Below are 20987 nucleotides of genomic sequence, written 5' to 3' on the forward strand. Positions count from 1 at the left end.
TAAAAGAAAAGGTTCTGCACTACCAGTACAAGATACACCATAACTAGCTTTCCCCACTCAATCTTCAGCCATCACTGTCATCACCAAAGAGGGTTGACAATACCCCTGCAATCATACCCGCAACCCCTCCTGCTATTGTCTCTAGCCCTCAGCAATCCACTGGGATTAAAACTGCCCATTCAACTCCACCGACGGGCTCCACTTCATTTCTAAATTCCCCATCACCACCATGCACCCACTCATCGTTCTGAAATAAAACACCATAGATATATATATATATATATATATGTTCTTAAGGATTTTCATTGCTATCATGCCACCTTTGATTCATCACCTTCTTCAGACACCTCTTCCACACAAGGTAAAGGCACACGTTATTCCCTCCCTAATTTTCTTACTTATCATAAATTGTCTTCTGCTCACCACTATTTTGTAGCCCGTAAATCTCAAAATGAAGAACCTACTTCCTTTTCTTGAGCTGAGACAGATCCTAGATGGCAAGAGGCAATGAACACGAAAATACAAACTCTTGAGCAAAATAATACTTGGACACTAACCCCTTTGCCTGCAAGAAAGAAGAATATTGGCTGCAAATGGGTCTACAAAATCAAATATAGTTCAGATGGTTCCATTAAGCGCTACAAGACACGACTTGTCACTAAAGGATATACACAAAAGGAGGGCTTCGATTATCATGAAACCTTTTTTCTTACAAACAAGTTAGTCACCTTTCAGTGCTTGCTTGCCATTGCAAGTATGCGTCATTGGCCTCTCCACCAACTTGATGTTCAGGATGCCTTTTCATATGGTGATTTGGATGAAGAAACATGCTCCCACTTCTTGGATTTAGTTGACAATGGGAGAATTTGGTGTGATGCCTAAACAAATCATTATATGGCTTAAACCAAGCTTCTAGGAATTGGTTCGAGGGGTTCACCGGCCACTACTCTTCAAGATACCAGTTTTATGCAATCTATGGCAAACTATTCACCAAGTCCACTAATTCTTCCTTTACTGTTATCTTAATCTATATGGATGACATTTTGATATTACAGAAAATGATCCCACAACTGTCCAGTCTCTTAAAGATTTCCTACATCAACGATTTCACATCAAAGATCTTCGCAATCTCAAGTTTTTTTTTTTGGCATAGAAGTGGCAAGTTCCAAGAAATTCAAAGAAAGTATGCCTTAGAGATAATTGATGACTCATGAATTCTTGGAACACATCCAGATGCGGTTCCTATGGAGCTATACTTGAAATTATCTCCCACTAATGGGGAATTGCTATCTTCACATTACAGAAGGTTAGTAGGCGCCTTATTTATTTTACATTGACATGGCCTGATATTGTGTTTCCAGTTCATGTATTGAGTGGTTGCATGCATCAACCACGAAAACCACACATGGAAGCTGCATTTCGTGTCCTACGCTATTTGAAAGGAACTGCTGGACAAAAACTTTTATTTCCGGTAAAAGGCGCTCTTGAGCTAAAAGCATATTGTGATTCAAATTGGCTGGTACAAGAAGGTCAGTCATTGGTTATTGTACATTCCTTAGAAATTTTTTAATCTCTTGAAAAACCAAAAAGCAAGACATAGTTACACTAACAACTACAAAAGTTGCGTATCGATCCATGGCAGAGGCCAGTTATGACTTAGTTTGGCTACAAATTTTTTTGAAAGATCTTGGTATTACCAACTCAAAACCATCAAAGTTGCATTGTGATAATTAATCAGCCTTCTACATTGCAGCAAATCCAGTATTCCATGAGAGAACTAAACATATTGATTTGGATTGCCATGTGGTGCGACAATACATAAAGTCAGGAAAGATTGAAACAGCCTACACAACAGATTGCAGACATTTCTACAAAACCATTAGGTAAGACATCCTTTGAATTTCTTGTTAACAAGTTGGGAGTTTACAATATCCACTCTTCAACTAGAAAGGGAGTATTGAGGCATAAAAGAAAAGGACTCATGCAGTAGTATTTACCAAGTTTAATTCTCTAGCATAGAATAATCTCAAATGGAGATGGGTCAAAGTTCAGGGATTTTCTTGAACTACACAAAAAGAAAGGCTTTGGGACTTGCCAATAATTCTAAAATGTTTACTACTTAGGGTAATGACTTTCCTTGCATTTATTAGCACAAACGGATACAGACATAAACAATAGATTAGAAGCATATATAACAATCTCTGTTTTGAAAACCTAGAGGGTCATGACACGCGCTACATGTGCTTCTCTCCCAAACCCTAGAGCCCTTCTAGGGTACGTTCACTCTAGATTTCATGCTACCGGAGAGGGTTGGTGGTGGCCACCATGGCCAGGCCCCTGCACCACCACACAGATCACCTCTCAAACCCATCTTCAAACATATGGCCTCTTCTTCCTAAAACCATACCTAGTTCCAATGCTTCTGACCCAAAAGATTTACAATCAACCAAAACCAACTTGCTCTGCTATCGCCAAAACTACTCTGAACCTATTGATAGTTGTCTACTCTATGAGCAATCTCTGCATCCTGATATGTCGTGATATGGATCAACACAAAAGGAAGCTTTGCTCTGAGAAGCTGTTTGATGATTTCCAGCTGCGTGCTATACCCAACATGACCCTCACCAACCAGGTACGCTTCTATCATTTCCAATGCAATTTCACTTACTTTAATGTTTGTCTTGGGTGGTTTGGCCTATCTTATTTCCGATTATCAAGTATAACTACAAATCGATTCCTATTCTTATTACTTGTTAGCATTAATTGCCTTAGATGGACAATGATTACTATGCCTCGTTTTGATGGGAAATGTTTGTTTCTCCGATGGCACGCTTGGTTCCTCTTTGGAACTTACCAATTTCCTAAGAGCCTCTTTCCGATTACCCACGCACAAGGAAGTATAAATATTGACCTTCATCACATCCTTCTCATGTCACCTATCCACCCTAAACAATCCTTCCTTTCTCAATATGTTCTTCACCATGCAATGGCTTTTAGTCCAAACGCCTTAGCTCAAGCAAGTCCCTCCAGCCCCAGGAGCCCTGTTGTTTTCAACCCTTTCCCCAGTCCTAACCAAAATGAACCTCCTTTTGTCACTCATATTGGTGGCATAAGGATTGTTGTTGACAGCAATGAAACCACTGTCTTTATTCCCCGACATGTTGTAGCTAGTAAAGAGTACCTTAGCAACTATGTCCTCATTGCCAAAATATTTGGTAAAAGGGTTTCCCCTAGGAAGATAGTTAGGAAGTGTAACCAACACTGGGCCAACCTTCAAGGGACTGTCAAAATGTGCCAACTTATCAATGGTTGGTATTCTCTCGAGTTCCAACATCTCTAAGATGTTGAGTTTGTCCTGGACAACTGTCCATGTTTGTGAAGGGACGCATTTTCCATTTATGGGACTGGTTTCCGGGTTTCAATGCCTGCACCACTACCATCGAAACCCTTATCTTGTGGGTCAAACTTCCAAATCTGCCTCTTCAGTACTGGAGTAAGCAGGCTATTCAACCAATTGTGAAGGTTCTAGGACGCTTCATCAAGCTGGATGAGAAGACTGAACAGAGTGAAAACTTCATCTTTGCTCGTGTGTGCATAAAGATTGATCTTCGTACCCCGCTGAAGAGAGTGTTAGTGGTGCGAGAGGAGGATAAGGGAGATCTTCCCTTTGACCTTGGAAGTTAACCTGCTAAACTCTACTTGTCCTATGAAGCCATTTTTGAGGTGTGTTTTGAGTGTGGTAGCTATAAGCACAAGAATATGAGCTGCCCATTTAGGAAGAAGGATAAGCACTTTGTCCTGGTGGATAAGGAGGATGGTGATGAGGATATAGTTCCAGAGGATATAGAGGTTGACCCAGACATTAGGCAACTCGCTTCGGAGAAAGTGATTATTTACTTTCCCCAGCCGGCAAAGTCAAATTTTGTCATAGATATTCAAGACACCTCTAAGATTGACCCAAACCCTCCCTCTCCGGGCTGGACTAGGGTTCAGAGGAGAAGGCAGACCACCCCACAAGCTACCATGGGGGATTCAACTGAGACTTATAATAGGAAAAGGAAAGTTGTTCAAGTCACTAAACAAGCCCTGGTCAAGCCTGGTATATCTTTTAAGGACATGGCTGTTGGTCAGGGAGTTATCATTGGTAACCTTGTTGGTCAAGGTTCAGGACAACCTGCTAAGAGTGCTTCTTCCAATGAGGAGGAAGTGGTGAGAATTTCCTCTCATGACTCTACCTCTGTTTTATCTTTTTCTTATTTTTCTAAGATTGCAAAACTTCCCACTAACCCTGGTTTTGAGGTTTACTCCCCTAATGACGCTGTGAACTTCTTTTTATCTAATTTTTATTTGCCCACCATGCAGTTTGAAAACTTTAGTGATGCTAAGGCTTCTGATTTTGTCAAAGATGATAGCGAGGATATGAATGAGTTGGTCAAGGTTGTTAATGGAAAGGGCTGTTATGCTGGTTGATAGTGACTAGGTAATGAGTTCAGGATCCAAGAAGCGCACTAGGGACATGACTGAGGACCATAGCATGGCTGATGCTATTGCTGAGGAGGACAGTGCCTCTTCTCCTAAGGCCCCTAAACCATGAAGTTAATGTGTTGGAACTGTAAAGGCAACGCCTGGGCTCGTTTTGTGGCGCAGTGCATTTTTTATACTTCCTTTTATGATCTTGATGTTCTGTGTCTTTTATATACTAGGGCTTCAAGTACTATTCTAAATAAATTAAGGAAGTTATCTTTTGATGATTATATCTTGATCCCTGCTCAAGGCCAATGTGGTGGTATTTTGCTACTTTGGAAAACTAAAATTGTTAAAATAGATTTGTTAACTCTGCATGATCGATTTATACATTGCGATATAATTGATGCTTATCCACAAAAAGATAAATAAACAAATTTTTGGATTGAGCTTAGTAATCTGAAACCAGATACAAATGACCCTTGGTTATTAATGGGTGATTTCAATAATATTGAATCTCTTGAGGAAAAACTTGGTGGAAACCAGTCCATAACTACTTATATGATGAACTTTATTAATTTTCTTAACACCTCAAGAATAACCTCAGTTAATGCTTCTGGAATTCCTTATACTTGGACTATCTGCCATAAGGATGACACTATAATCTAAGAAAGATTGGACAGAGCTTGTGTCAATGTTGCCTTCCTAAATCAATATCCTGATTTATACTTGGAAAATCTTTCGATAATAGGATCAGATCATGGTCCAATTTGTTTAACTCTTAAGGACAGGACAATGAGAAAGCGCAAATCCTTTAAATTTGAGGCTATGTGGTTATCCCATAAGGACTTTAAGCCCTTAGTACACAAAGTTTGGAATCAACAAAAGGAGGCTAATCCTCTATTGAATTTTCTCACTATATGCAATCAGTTCTATTACCAAGTTAAATCTTGGAACAAAAATGTTTTTGGAAACATCTTTAGGAAAAGGGGAGAATTTTTCAAACAGTACCTGAACTAAAGGTCACTGTGAATTAACGTGCCTCACTTTACACTAACTACACTTTAGTATCTGGACTATAAATCCCGACCCACTTTTGGTACATGCCGTTAATAACCCCTTAGGAAAATGGAAATCCTTAATGAACAAAGCAATGATCTCCAACTTCAATTAATGATGTCTCCTTTTTCTTTATCTTTGCAAGAACAACACATCCAGGTTAAGGAGGAACTACTTCAATGCTTTAAAAATGAGGAACTTTTTTGGGCACAGAGGCCAAGAGAAAATTGGCTAAACCTTGGAGACAGAAATACAAAAAAATTTCAAGCTCAGGCCAATGTTAGGAAGTGGTGTGATACCATCTCTCAACTAAAGGACCCTTGTGGACTCTGGATCACTTCAGAACAAGAAATATCTCAATTAATAATACGTGATTTTAAGAATAGATTTCACCGGGATACTACCCCCAGCTCCAACTCCATGAATGATTTTACTAATATTATTGAACCTTGCATTAGCTAGCCAAACTGACAATGACACTCTTTTGCAGTCCACCACAGAAGAGGAAATCTGGGAGGCAGTCAAAACAATTGGACCCTATAAGGCACCTGGCCCTAATAGCTTGCATGCCAGCTTCTACCAAAATTGCTGGGAAGAGGTAAAAAGTATAGTCATTCCCATGATCACTGATTTCTTTCAAAACAACAGGCCCTTGAATCTAATCAATCACACTAATATTCCCCTAATTCCTAAGGTTGACAAACCGGCTATGGTCTCTGATTTTAGACCTATTAGCTTGTGTAATGTTTGTTATAAAATCATTACTAAAATAATAGTCAGGATGTTAAGACCTCTTTTAAACAAGTGTATTTCTCAAAATCGAAAAGCTCTTGGTCGAGCCATTCAGGATAACATCCTAATTGCACATGAACTTTTTTCTGATTTTCAAAAACGAAAAGGTAAGACAGGTACAATGGCTATTAAACTGGATTTGGAAAAAGCTTATGATTTTATCAATTGGAATTATATTGTATGTTGTCTTAAATGTTTTGGTTTTATGGATATTTGGATTAACCAAATTATGAACTGTATCACCACTGTTTCCTTTTCTGTTATTATTAATAGCCATCCTGAAGGTAATTTCACACCAACCAGGGGGATTAGGCAAGGTGATCCCTTGTCCCCTTACATCTTTATCCTTGCTATGGAACCACTTATCAGGCATCTCAACAGATTAGCTAGCAACAGTAAGTTCCAGGTTGGTATTTTGTCCTCCCCTATGGGATTTAGAGTCTCTAACCTCATGTTTGCTGACGACTCTTATTTTTGGCAAAGGAACTACTAAAGTTGCTAGATCTATATTGACAGTCTTGAATAATTTCTCCCAAGCTTCTGGACAGAAAATAAACTTTCACAAATCTTCTGTCTACTTTTCTCCCAATGTTTCTACTTCCCTGAAACATGACATTGTCAATATCCTTGGTATACAACAAAAAGCCACTATTGGCAAATACCTAGACATACACAATGTCATCTTTTGGAAAGACCCTCTTAATGGAAAGGAGCTTTTACTTAAAGTTTCAAATAAACTTGTTGGCTGGAAAAAAGGCACACTTTCAAGGGCTGGAAGATTAACCTTGATCAAGTCCAATCTGGCTGGTATGTCAAACCATGTAATTTCTTGCTTCAAATGCTCCAAAATACTCTTGACAATAAGGCTAGGGATTTTTTCTGGGGCTCCGACACTAAGTCTCCCCCTGTTGCTTGGAATAAAGTTTGCACTCCCAAGAACTTGGGGGGACTTGGTGTAAGCCCAAGTGCCTTATTTAACAATGCAGCAATAGCTAAGCTTGCTTGGAAGATTTTAACACAGGAACAGAATTGGTGGGTACAACTCGTTAGGAAAAAGTACCTTAAAAGTATTTCTGTTCTCCAGGTCAAGAAGAAACAATCAAGTTCTTTTGCTTGTAAAGGAATCCTAGATGCAAGACAACTTATACTTAAAGAAATGTGATTGATAGTTGGCAATTGTAAAGCTATTAATTTCTGGTTTTTTAATTGGGCTTTGGATCACCCTTTGATTGAGCTTATTCCTCCTAATATGCATCATACTATCAACACAAATGAAACAGTTGCAGATTACATTCTTTGATGGCACTTGGAATAGAGGTAAATTACTCACTTCCCTTACTTCTGTGGATGTAAGTTTGGTTAACCAAATTATGGGAATACTAATTCCCGTCACGGAACAGGAAGATGAATTTGTTTGGGGGCCTTCCTCCAATGGTAGCTTCACTATCAAATCTGCCACTTGGCTGCAACTTGAAAATTTGGAAAAACATAGGAGCACAGCCTTACTGAATAAACATACCACCAAAGGCCAAAATCTTTGGTTGGTTGATGCTAAGGGGAAGACTAAAAATTAGAGATTGATTATCACAACTTGGCTATATATATTGATGATAATTATTGCCCACTTTGTGATAGTGATTAGTGACAATGAAACTGCTGACCATTTATTTGGCTATTGTGAATTCTCTTTTGCAGTGTGGAGACTTGCTCAGATTTCCCCTCCACTCGATTGGACTGAAGGTTACCTAAAGGTATTCCAGAAAATGTTCCTTTTCCAACCATATGACAGTTCAGTTTTTGCAAAAGTTATTGTAACTTGCTGGCAGATTTGGATATCAAGGAATGACACTATCTTTAGAGGAAAAGTTTCTTTCCCTAATGCTGTTGTGGCAGCTTCTGCTGCCACTCTAAGGGACATGAACATCAGCTTGCAAAATTCTGGGGTGATGGGTATTCCCAAACCACAAAATACCATTGCGTGGAATCCCCCTCCCCCAAATTTTGTTAAATTAAATTTTGATGAATCTGAAATACAAAACTAAATCTGAAATACAAAACTCCACAGCTGGTGGTTTTGTTATTAGAGATTCAACTGGAAGGTCGTTGGTTGCTGCTACTAAGGGCTTTGGTTGGACCACAATTCCGGTAGCTGAGGCTATGGCCTTAAGGGATGGCTTGGTTGCAGCAAAGCAGCATGGATTCACACACGTACAAGCTGAAGGAGACTCAAAGTTAAATATTGATGCTGTGAACGGACATATTCAACCACCCTGGAGAATTGCTAAACTAATTCAAGACATAAGACAAATTACCACTGGCTTTTCAACTATCAACTTCAACCATGCATGTTTTTAGGGAAGCAAATTTTATAGCAGATGCTATAGCTCATCTAGGTCATGGCTCTCAAAATGTAATCGCGTGGACAAATGGTCTACCAAGAAATGCCTCACATGCGCTTCTATTTGACGTTGTAAACTCTGGTTACCCCAAAGGCTTTTTTTATTTAATAATAGTTTTTTTGCATAAAAATAAATAAATAAAAATAAACAATAGATTCCACATCAAAATCAAAAATGATTTAACCACGTGGTGTGATGTGTTGGTCTAACGGCCTAGTCTGGAACTCCCAGGTCTAGCGTTCGAATCCCAGCTCCATCCCGTGGCCAACATATTTGAGGGATCCTTTGGATTCGTGCGTCTGCGGTGCAGTGAATTAGTCTGGCTTTCGCCGCAATGTCGGTGCAGGTGTCCTAGCGCTGGGATACCACTGCATGGGTGTGTGAGTTACTAACAGCTAACTTCGTGCGTCTGCGGTGCAGTGAATTAGTCTGGCTTTCGCCGCAATGTCGGTGCAGGTGTCCTAGCGCTGGGATACCACTACATGGGTGTGTGAGTTACTAACAGCTAATTAAGGCCTTCTCCAACCCGTTGGGCTAAAGGGGCAAAGGGCTTTATTTTAGCCTTTTTGGTCTCCAACCCAAACAAGTGGGGGCTAAAGGGGTAAAATTTAGGGCCAAAAGGCCAAACAAAGGGGCAAATATAGCCTTTAGGATAGCACTTTAGCCCTTAGGGCCAAATGGATCAAAAATGGGCGGCCCACCCGTGTAGTGCTGCGTGACATATGCATGACGTCAGCAACGGCTAGTTGTTGACGTCAGCTAGCCGTTGGTTTTAATTTTTTTATTTATTTTTTTTTTGTAGCCGTTGGCTTTAAATTTTTTTTTTTTTTTTTTTTTTAACTTTTACACTATAAATACATATGACTTCAACATTCTTTTTCACATCTTCCTTCTACTTCCTCATATATATCTCTCATATAAGTGTCTCTACTCACCTTCTTCAGATTCATACCTTTTTACTTTTTTGTTTGAACCCTTTGACAATGAGTTCTAATTGGTTCAATAAGTGGCAAGAAAGGTTACGTGCAGAAGAGGAAGAGGATGAAGAAGACGATGAAGAAGATGAAGAGATGGAAATGCATGCAACACAAGTTATGACGACGGCAGCTACTTGGTTGGCAAATAACCAACTTCGTCCACAACCGCAATGGGGTGGGTCGGTTCCCGGGCGTAAATACATCCCTCGATTTCACTCCCGTGCGAACGATGATCTTATGCAAAAGTACTTTGTAGAAAATCCGGTGTACCCACCAGAAATATTCAGACGCCGCTACTAAATGAGGCGTGAAGTTTTCCTTCGCCTACTAGCTAGACGATGTCCAGTCAGCTAACCCCTACTTCAGGCAAAAACGTGACAACAAAGGGCAACTCAGCTTTTCGCCTCATGTGAAATTGACTTGCGCACTCTGAATGATGGCTTACGGACAAGTGGCCGACTCTCTTGATGAAAACTTCATGATGGCTGAATCTACTGCTATAGAAAACTTCGGTGAATTTTGTCGTACGATCGTCATCATCTACCAGCAACGATATCTTCGAGCACCAAACAGAGAGGATCTGGAACGGCTCTTACAACGAGCCGAACGACAAGGCTTTCCTGGAATGATAGGTTCGCTCGACTGCATGCATTGGCTATGGAAGAACTGTCCAACTGGATGGCAAGGAAGCTTTAGTGGAAAATCAAGAAAACCAACCATCGTTCTCGAAGCCGTGGCGGATTTTGATACATGGATCTGGCATGCCTTTTTTGGAATTCCTGGTACCCAAAATGACATTACAGTCCTCGGGCGTTCACCACTGTTTGATGCGCTCACTGAAGGTCAGTCACCACAATTAGACTACCACATCAATAATCATCGTTATAGCATGGGTTACTATCTCGCTGATGGCATCTACCCTAAGTGTTGTCACTGACAAGTGTTTGCATTTTCTGATTTTAATAATTGTCAGGGTTGTCACTGACAAGTGTTTGCATTTTCTTACTTTGTTGTGTAACTTTTAAATGCTTATGTTATGAATAAAATAAATATTAAAAATTCTATTCCAGTTTTATTTCATTTCAAAATTAGCTAAAGATATTTTTAATTATCTTTAAAAAAAAAATACAACCGAAAAAATATTTTTTATCATATAATTTATTTCAATTACTATAAGTCAATTGACTTTAAAAAATAAGCACATATATATATATATAACCAATCCAAAATGTTAAAATATATTTTAGGGCTATAATTTAGCCTTGACGGGTTGGAGACGGTTGATGTCAGATCAATGAATAGTACAGAATTTAGGGCTAAAATTTAGCCCCAGGGCCATTTTTAGCCCTTTGGGTTGGAGATGGCCTAACTACCTGATAAAAAAAAAAATCAAAAATGATTTCTAAATAACCCGGAATTAATGAATCTTCCTTACTTACGTTCTTGTTGGTCGACCAACATTCTAAAGTTAAACCATGGTGACCACAAAAAAAAAACCATGGTGACCAAACTCTAGACATTATACACTTTTCAATAAAACTATATGAGCCTGTTGATGACGGCTCTCCTCTACGATCTTCTGATTCTTGTCGATCCCTTCGTTTATAACTTGATTGATTATCTTTAAATTTTTGCTTAGCACGTACCTGAGGCCATTGTTACATAACCAGTGACTCTATCTCATTTGTATTGATGCTTGGTTATCTTGTTATTGGTACAATGGAACGTATTAAGCACCCGACATTATCAACAATATTATCTCACCATGCAGTAACTACTAATCAATCATCACGATCTCCATTCATGTTTTGCAACTTCTTTACGGCATCAACCTTGAACATGAACACTAAATAACTTTTCTTCCTTCCATATTGAACACAAAGAATCACACTTACTTTTCATTTTTAACTTGGACAACGACAATGTGCACAGCTGTGTGCTTCTTCTTGCTTATACTTCTGGGTAGTGTAAGTTCAACAAAAGAAGATAATACATTCTACACTGCACACCATTGACTTCACATATACGTACATGGAGGTAATGAATGCATGGTAGAAGATCTGGGAATGTATATATATACATATATGAGCTCAAAATAATTAATTACTGGCTTCTAATTGCGCTGCATGGATGGATCGTTGTTGACCGAACGATCAATGTAAACCGTCCGGTAAATTTGGCTCCTGAGGACAGCACCAGAGGAAGTGTCCAAGTTCTTCAAAAGTGCCGATATGAAATGTTATATTAAGTAAGAGAAAGAGGGTACGTAGTGAAGAGTTATTGGTCCACCGCTGCCTCGGCCGGCCATTCTTGAATGGTCCTGATTGATAGATGCGTCCCGCCACTAGCTTTAGCTAGTTATACATGACATTGACAGCATATCTGCAAAGTCTGCAGTCGCAGTCAATTAGGTTTCTCTGGAATTAACCGTCGCGGAGGTGGAACGTCTTTTAGTCGACGTTGAAGTACTTTTAATGAACTTACATGTGCATGTTCTACGTTCGTACCTCGACGCTCAAATAGATGTCTTCTACTTCACGGTTCACTCTTTGTTAATTTGGGTCGAATCATACCGGTCGACGGTGGTGTGTGTATAAGTACCATAAGACTGTAATAATTCACCTATTCTTCTTTCTAATTTCGTAATCAACAATCATAACGATGATTTTCAAATTTCTATATGTGATATGACAGTATGGTGTGTACGTGTAACATATGATTGTAATAGTTCACGCTTTTTCATTTTAATTTCGTAATCAACAATCATAATGACAATTTGTAGACTTCTGTAAGTGATATGATTTGTAACATAGGATTGTAACAGTTCACGTCTTTTTCGTTCTGTGATCATAAAGACAATCTCAATACTTATGTATATGATATGACTGTATGGTGTATGTAATATAGGATTGTAATAATTCACGTTTTTTTTTCTTTCTAATTTCGTAATCAGCAATCACAATTACAATCTTCATACTTTTGCATTTGATATCATGACTGTTTTGTTTTGATATTGTACCAATATATAACAAAATAATGTTTGTACTAGAGATTACAAATTTGATTTCTTTCTGCCATTTATGAGAAGTTTTTTTTGTTTTTGAAAGGTTTAAGGTTTTATATCTTCACAAATATGATCAAAATATATATCTTGTGTGTGTGGTAATTTCCTTTTTATAGCTTACGTTTCTCTCGTCTAGAAAACAAAACGATGTGGACTTTTTTTTCAATCCATTAAAGCTGAAAGGTATACATAGCATGCATATAAATTAAACATTCATGACTTGTGATGTCCTTACACAGTTGCGCACCGGAAGGGAAAAGCCGTCCCTTAGTTTACATAAAGCTAGAGCTAGTACAGAATAATACTGAAAGTTTGAAGCAGCAAACCTAATCAATTGATTTATGGTACAACTTTTTATGAGCCTAGTTTACGAACTGTCTTGCTAGCAAGTTTTGTCTTGCTTGATCTTTCTGATGATTTCCGCAACCTAAAGAAAAAATAAAGAAAACTAGCTAGCTAGCTACCTTATAAGCTTATGCTGTTTTATATGATAACTAGGAAGCAAGAACTTATTAAAAAAACTAGGAAGCAAGAAAACTAAAGAAACAAAGATCGATGGATCCAAAGGGTAGGTAGAAAATTAACTGAACGTAACTCATGATAGAAGCCAAGCAAGAATAGCATTATGCTTGTCAGCTGGGACATGTTCATCGTCGAGAGTGGCCTCTGATCTCGATTTATTGTTATGGTCATCATGATGATCCTCTGCAGCCTGATGCTCCCATAACCAAGAGAGTATATTCTCATCGTCTTTCTGATCAATATTCCATAAGTAGTCGTGCATATGGATATCACTCTCCCAATTCCATCTCATTTCATCATCCAATGTTCCATTCATTCCATCAAGCTGCTGCTTCTGCTGATCAAAATTACAAGTAGCAGCTGCTGAACCTGCTGAGTAATTAGAGCATGAATTATACCAGTCCTCCCCATCAAATGCAGCTGCTTCTGCTTCTCCATAACTTGATTTTGAATTTGAGTGTGATGATGAACTCAAATTAGTAGCACTAATCTGATCGAGCTGATGCTCCTTCTCATGACTTGCCGCTGCAGTACAAGTAGTCATCACTTTATTTGGACCACATAAAAGTTTGCCGGTATCCTCATCCCTAATAACACCCATGATATCATTATCATCGCTTTGTCTTTCACCACTTAAAGTCCGAGCCCCAGCTGGATCCAATATTGTTTCGTTGACGGCGTCCATCATGAAGTCATTGAAAGCGACCTCCCCACCGCCATCAATTTTGCCTTCTGAGCAATCAGATGGTCCTCCTCCGCCTAAATTTTGTGTTTCTTTTTGTCCAATGCCAGCTGCAACTGCTGCTGCTGAAGGAGGTGGAGGGGGACACATATTAATTGATGACGAGCTTGTCACCGTTGCCGATCCATCATCTTTATGAGTACAATCCAACTGGTGGTTAATGGCAGTAGAAGCGTACGAAATTTTGTTCTTCTTCATGGCCCAGCGACTGGTTCTACCGCCTCTTCCTCTTCGCTTGGATGTTGGAGGCCCTAATTTCATCCCCATGTTCATTTGAACATCTGCTGCGGTGCTGCTGCCACTACTGCTACTAGCTGCTGCTGCTGTAGCCATATGCATCATATTAAGAGGTCTCCTGAAAGTTTCGATTTTTCGACTCAAGTGCGAGTTCCAGTAGTTCTTTATCTCATTGTCTGTTCTTCCTGGTAATTGACTAGCTATCAAAGACCACCTGCAAGTACGTAATTGACAGTAAAAAGTTAATGATGCATATAATTACATAAGCTATACACTAATAGTCTGATCGACGCAAAAAGTATTTCTGGTGAACTAGGGGGCGAACTAGGATGTTACTCGCATGTATGTACGTTTAGTCTTAACGTCTTTGTCATAGCAATAACTAATCAGTAGGAGTACGACAAAGCAAGAATGATTCAGTAGGTAAGGTAAGTAAAAGAATCCATCATACATAGCTTTTCACCGAATAGATGAATAACCACCTTAAATTGATTGAAGTCGGTCTATTCCTAAGAATATGTAACAACTAACAGACAAAAGCAAATTTATTTGTTTAATTATTTGCCGATATTGACATAAAAACGTACAAACCCGCACTATCTTCTACAATAATTGATTATTAGAGCTGTTTCTAGTATACTAAATTACGAGACAAACTATGGTATTGTGATGTTTATTATACACTTATTTTATATATATTTAAACAAAAATTATAATTATTTGAATTAAAATTACAATATTGAGAACAAAGTTATCATATGATTCATTTACACTATTTACATATAATTAAACAAAAATTATAATATTGACAACATATTTTTTTCAAGAACTTGTAACAAGGTTGTATATGGTGTAATTACCATTATTAGAACTAAGATTACACAAAATATGACTCAACATTACTACTTTGACAACAAATTTGTTGTCTTATTTATAAATGTATGTATGAGATACGGGTATGTATCATAGAATTTTTCCTAAATTACTATTGATGGACAAATATTGATGCATATAAATATAAAATCTTGCAAGCAAGGCAAGGGAAAGGTTAAAAACACAGCAGGCCCGGCCGATCGAGAAGGTAATAGCGAGCCAGTGAGAACAGTATGTACGTACTAGCAGCTAGTAGTACAAGAAATGCACGTACACACCCACACATGTATATGTACATACCTATTTCCCAGAGAAGCATGCAATTTGATGATGATATCTTCCTCTTGAGGAGTAATATTTCCCCTCTTTAAGTCAGTTCTCAGATAGTTTATCCATCTCAGTCTGCAACTCTTCCCACACCGCAGTAACCCTTCAGTATATATACAACACATTCACTTTATTAGCTGTACGTTAATTAACAGGAGATATTTATATGATGATCAGGTAGCTGCTGCTGGAAAACTACCTCGATCTATAATAATTTAAAAAATTATTAATATTTAAGCCAATGTAAGCGAGCCTTAATTTAAACTGAACAGCTGATTGATCAGACATTTAACACTAAATAATGAGCTTAGTTACAAATATATACTGTGAGTATATGTAGGTGATTAAGGTACCTACCTGCATTCTTGGGCAATGATCTCCAGGAGCCTTCCCCATTAGCATGGATGTAGTTGATTAAGGTTTGATCCTCCTCTGCCGTCCATCTCCCCTTCTTCAGCCCAACTTTCTCGCAGCACGGAGCCCTCCCCATTTCTGTCTCTACAGATCACTACTATTATATATTACAGCAGATCAAACTAGTCATGCACTTTCTATATAATACAAGACTGATTATATATAGAGCCCAGCAATGCCAGTAAATGCTAAGCAAGGAATCGAGGAGAGCTATAGGCCGGGAAGCTTTCCTGCTTGATCAAATTTTATGATATAATTTATAACATAGAAGCGCGCATGCTGCGGCAGCAATTAAGTTAGAAGAGCTAGGCAGGCTAGGCTAGGCCAGCTAGCTGGTACATGACCACTGAGCTAGAGCAGCTATAGATATACTCACTAAGATGAGCAGTACGTATATGTATACTTTTAGAGTGAGGACAGGCTACCTAAATAGGTGCATAAAAGTACGTGATTTACAAAGAAAAGAAAGAAAGACATGATCGATCGAGAAGGACACAGATGACATAAATACGAGTGGGGCTAGAGATAGTGTTGAGGTGTGGTGTGAGATTGTGCCACGACTGCGTAGAAGTGAATACCAGAGTCGTGGCCTCTCCGTTGTCGAGAGGCTCGTGAAGGGGCTTTGCATCTCCCACGTTGACCCATGATCCATCCATAAATCTACGTAATGCGCCTCCCTAGCTTCCTTCTCGCTCTTCCTCGATCGCCACCTCCACCTCCACCTCCACCTCCACCTCCAGGTCAATGCATCAGCTCTCGGTTCCCGCCAAAATCTCATTAATTAGTTCACCAATCTATTTTTGACTTTATTATCTCACCCCTAGACACGTAAGTACCCTAGCGGCCTATAGACTGTAGTACTACGTACTTAATTACTTTTATGTGCTAAACAATTAATAATTAGCTAGCTAGAACACGAATTAATTAACTTTGTAGAAATTGAAACTTTTCAAATCTACAAGTGATCTAGCTATATCGCCTATTCGTGACCGCTGATGCCCATGCAGTTGCCAAATGTAACGCAAACTCTGCGCCTTAGCTAGGCAGCTCCATTTTTTTTTTCTTTGCTCAAAAAGAGGGCTAAGAGAGGCAAAAAACCTCCTTACCATCCCATTTTATTAAAAAAAAAAGAAAAAAGATGCATGCAATAAGAGGGGGACAAAGCCAGACCCTTCATAATAGAATACATTATATATTAAAGAAAACTATCTAATGAAAACGAAATTGAGGAAAATATAAACGGTCACTATTGCAAGCCGAAACAATGAACGGAGGAATCAAATCCCATCAAACTATGCTTATTAATGTGGTACCATGATTTGCTAAGATGTCAGCAACTTTGTTACCTTCCCGAAAGATATGTGAGGATCGAAAATGCATCTGAGAAATGCAGTGCAAACAATCCATCCACTCAATTCTAAGCTGCCATGACACTAAATTAGGAGAGCGAAGAAAATTAAGAACAACGGAGGATTTCAATGGATGTTTAGATTTGAAGAAAAAACACTAATTAAGAAAATTCTCTCTATGGTCACGAAAAATAGCCCCATAACCACCAAGGTTGGAGTCACTTTTTCAAGCACCATATGAATTAATCTTAACCCAACCAAAAATAGGAATAAGTTAATTTAATTACCTCAATTATTGTAAGAGCACGAAGTAGATTACATTGAGCACCGAAACGAAGGTCATGTACAAGCCTTCCTAATACGACATATGGATTTTTCTTTCATACAAATCTGTGTTTTAATATGTTTGAATTTATATTTAGGTCATCGGGAATGAATCCGAAAAATCGGGAGAAACTTTACATGAACAAAGGCTGGAGAAACTGCCATGCATGCATCTATGTCTCGTATGAACGTACTATGAATACAATCCGACCATGCTCTTCATATTTATATGATATGGAAAGTAAGAGTGGTACATTCGATCTCCAAGTCATTAGTAACAGAGATTGATCTAGAAAACTTTGATCAGCCAACTTTAAATTTAGATTAAAGGTACAAAAGGAAAAATTGCTTCAAGTCTGAATTCTCGATCAAATTGTAATATATATATTGACAAAAGTTTTTCAAATTTTCCGAGCAGTGATTGAGGAAGACTCTACTGTCTAGCCTCTAGAAACTACATAGAGTCTCTAGCTACGTACAATACTCCAATAGATGCATATTTGTTGGATACCATAAATTTTGACCAGCTTCATTGCGCATTTACAAAAGTACAACACAGTTAGGCCTAGTCCAAATAATTTTTAAGATTATAAAGCAAGCTGCCTAGCTAGCTACTAATCTGTACGTACGTAGTATGTATGCATTTACACACACATGCATATTGTACTTAGCAAGTAACGAACTTAGTTAACTATGTAGGATTTGGGGTTTTAGCAGTTCGGGATTTGACAGCGACGCAACACGTTTACTATAGCTAACGGCCGGCCTTTGTTAATTTTCTTATATAAAACAAAAAAAGGCGAACATGCTTAAGAACAATTAAAGTAATTAGTTCGATCTAATTACCAATTGACTTGTAGTTAATTAATTAGTTGGTTTGTTGCTTTCATCCGACCCTGCAGGCTCAGCATGCATGCAACAACATATACGTGTTGTCAATATCCATCGCTAATGACACGACCGAGCGTACGCGCATCTTAGATTCTTAGATTGTCATGTAAGCAGAAACAAGAGGACCCGATGCAGCTCAATAATTAATACTAGGATGTCGTGTTTCTTTCTAGTTCATAATAAAATTGAATAAGAGAAATTATAAACTAATCGAATCTAATATCCCCATTTACTATAATCTGTCACACATGCTCTAACAAATATCGCAAAATCTTCAGTTGGGAGATTAAGGAATCGACATGAGTGTCAGTATACGCAGCTCCTTATCAGGAGGCTATAAACGAGTGGAGCTAAATCTTTTTTCTTTTTTTGGATAAAAACGAGTCGAGCTAAACTTAGGTATCAGATGTTTGGAGTTGGCTTGACTTTTGTCGAGATAATGAGTGGCACGTGTTTGAGCTCGGTTTGCAAACTTTTATCAAAACTTGAGCTTGGTTTTGTCTTATTGACGAGTTTAAGCTTAACCTTGGTTGGATTTACTTATAAGTTATAACCACCTGCAATCTTATTATCTTAGAGTTTCCGACGTTTCTTTGTAATTTCTAGGTTTTTAAACTTTGCCTGATCGTATATATGTGTCTTAATAATTCATGCGACAACTTTTTGTTTACAAGATTTCTACTCGAATAAATTTTACAATACCTTATCTCATTAATTTTTGCAACAGTAAAATAAATAAATATTTGATTAATGATAATTATAAAAAGAGAAGATTAAAATTTGGCTATTTCATAAAAGCTTGAGCAAACAAGCCAATTTTCGACGAGCTTAGCCGAACTCAAGCTTAGTTCGAGCTATCTCGTGATTTCATGCGAGAAATAACTCATAAGCTTTATAAACCAAATATATTAGAGCTTAAATTTGGTTTGTTTCATTTAATAGTTCAAACTCGCTAAAAACAACTCAAACTCAAAATGAACTCAAGTTGTCACGTCAATTTAGAGTCCTAGTACGTTTTAGATGAATTTTTCAGTATGGAATCAATTGTTGTTGAGTACTTTATTTATATTGAATGGTTAATTTTCGAAGAACGCTAGGAGATTGTACAAAGTTGAAATTAGACAATATATTCTCTTGCTTTAATACGATTTTTTTTTTATAAAAAAATTTCCTTTGTCCTTTATGATTTTTTTTTTCCTTTTTGAAATAAGGGTTGGTGCTGGTGCGGTTGCCCTTAAGTCTTAACTGATGAAACTGTTGAATACAATGGGGATGACATAGTACCTAAACCCCAGTTTACAATAAACCTCAAGATGACATCCCGAATAATAATATGAGTCTCTACTATTACGATGAATTCAAATATGCCCAAACTAGCAAAAAGTGTCAATGTCTTAGGTTAAGAAAAGAAGAATTGTTAGGAGACATGAATCCCTTTAGAGACAGTGAGACCCCAACCTATTTATTGGGTAAGCAGTGGCGGGCCAACTGTATGTTTGGATGTTCTAGCCCAAAGCTCGAAATATCTGCTGGCACAGTCAGTAAAAACCGAAGGGCTAAATACTAGTTAGTACCCTGTGGTTTAGGTCCAAAATCAATTCAGTCCCTGGACTTCTAATTTCATCAAAAACACCCCTGCACTTTCAATTTTGATCTAATAGGTCCAATTCATTAATATTCTGTTATGGGTTCAAGTTATAGTTGGATTATTTGTTGAAAAACTATTTATTTTTAATAGTAGGACTCACTCCTAAATTGACTATGCAGACCACCTCGACACCACATCATAAAACATAGGCCATATATGAGCCACATTAACAAGTTAAATAACTCAATTGTCGGAAAACTAACAAATTGGACCTATTAGATCAAAATTGAAAGTGCAGGGTGTTTTTGATGAAATTAGAAGTTCAGGGACTGAATTGATTTTGGACCTAAACCACAGGGTAGTAATTTGTATTTAGCCCAAAACCGAATCACTGAATCACATGGCGTGCACGTGAGATGATATTGAGATCGAGGAGAAGTTCGAGTTTGTAACTTTGTATGAAGCGATATTTGGTCGGCCGTATCGGGGAGAGCTCAGGTTCAGGGGCGGATCCAAGTACACCCTTGGGAGACTCAAGCCCACCCGAAATTTTTGGGCTTAAAAAAAAAAAACTATATGTATACTCCTTTTTTTTCTTCTGTAATACCCAGTGTCAAGCCCACCCGAAGTCCCAGACAACAAAAACCCCGAGTCCCCGACGAAGACTCTCACACTCCCTCTCAGTCTCTCACGTACTATACTGCTCTAAGAGATCAAACCTTAGATGTTAGATCCATAGTTTTGTCTTCTACTCTTCTTCTTCAATTTGGGGCAATCAATCAATTCAATGTAAGTATGATTTCAATTTTGTTCAATTTAATCAATTCAATTTGGGGCAAATTTTAGGGTTAAGGATTGATGTCGAATTCAATTTCGTGGGTTTTGATTTAGCAGGGATTGAGGATTGTTCTGTGTGCATGTCGATGAGAGAGGAATGATGACGGTAGAGTTATTTGCGGTGGAAC

General features: G+C 38.2%; 2 protein-coding genes across 2 annotated transcripts; one reads left to right on the top strand and one right to left on the bottom strand.

The window, feature by feature from the left end:
- Positions 1 to 10127: 10127 nt before the first annotated feature.
- LOC133742591 (uncharacterized) lies at positions 10128 to 10628 on the top strand. Its single transcript, XM_062170277.1, has one exon. It carries the CDS (start codon positions 10128 to 10130, stop codon positions 10626 to 10628), a length of 501 nt encoding a protein of 166 aa, XP_062026261.1.
- Positions 10629 to 12888: 2260 nt separating this feature from the next.
- LOC133706886 (transcription factor MYB11-like) lies at positions 12889 to 16309 on the bottom strand. Its single transcript, XM_062132433.1, has 3 exons — positions 15814 to 16309; positions 15430 to 15559; positions 12889 to 14470 (listed from the first exon to the last, which is right to left on the bottom strand). Exons 1-3 carry the CDS (start codon positions 15944 to 15946, stop codon positions 13351 to 13353), a joined length of 1383 nt encoding a protein of 460 aa, XP_061988417.1. The 5' UTR covers positions 15947 to 16309; the 3' UTR covers positions 12889 to 13350.
- Positions 16310 to 20987: the final 4678 nt, after the last annotated feature.

This window comes from Rosa rugosa, chromosome 4 (assembly GCF_958449725.1).
Source record: "Rosa rugosa chromosome 4, drRosRugo1.1, whole genome shotgun sequence".
Classification (NCBI taxonomy): domain Eukaryota; kingdom Viridiplantae; phylum Streptophyta; class Magnoliopsida; order Rosales; family Rosaceae; genus Rosa; species Rosa rugosa.

Excerpts from the sequence above, each read along its gene's own strand:
- LOC133706886 (XM_062132433.1), bottom strand. The coding sequence starts at position 15,946 with ATGGGGAGGGCTCCGTGCTGCGAGAAAGTTGGGCTGAAGAAGGGGAGA. Across the intron at positions 15,560-15,813 it reads ATCATTGCCCAAGAATGCAG|GGTTACTGCGGTGTGGGAAG; the intron begins GTAGGTACCTTA and ends TATATACTGAAG. Across the intron at positions 14,471-15,429 it reads CATGCTTCTCTGGGAAATAG|GTGGTCTTTGATAGCTAGTC; the intron begins GTATGTACATAT and ends ACGTACTTGCAG.
- LOC133742591 (XM_062170277.1), top strand. The coding sequence starts at position 10,128 with ATGGCTTACGGACAAGTGGCCGACTCTCTTGATGAAAACTTCATGATG.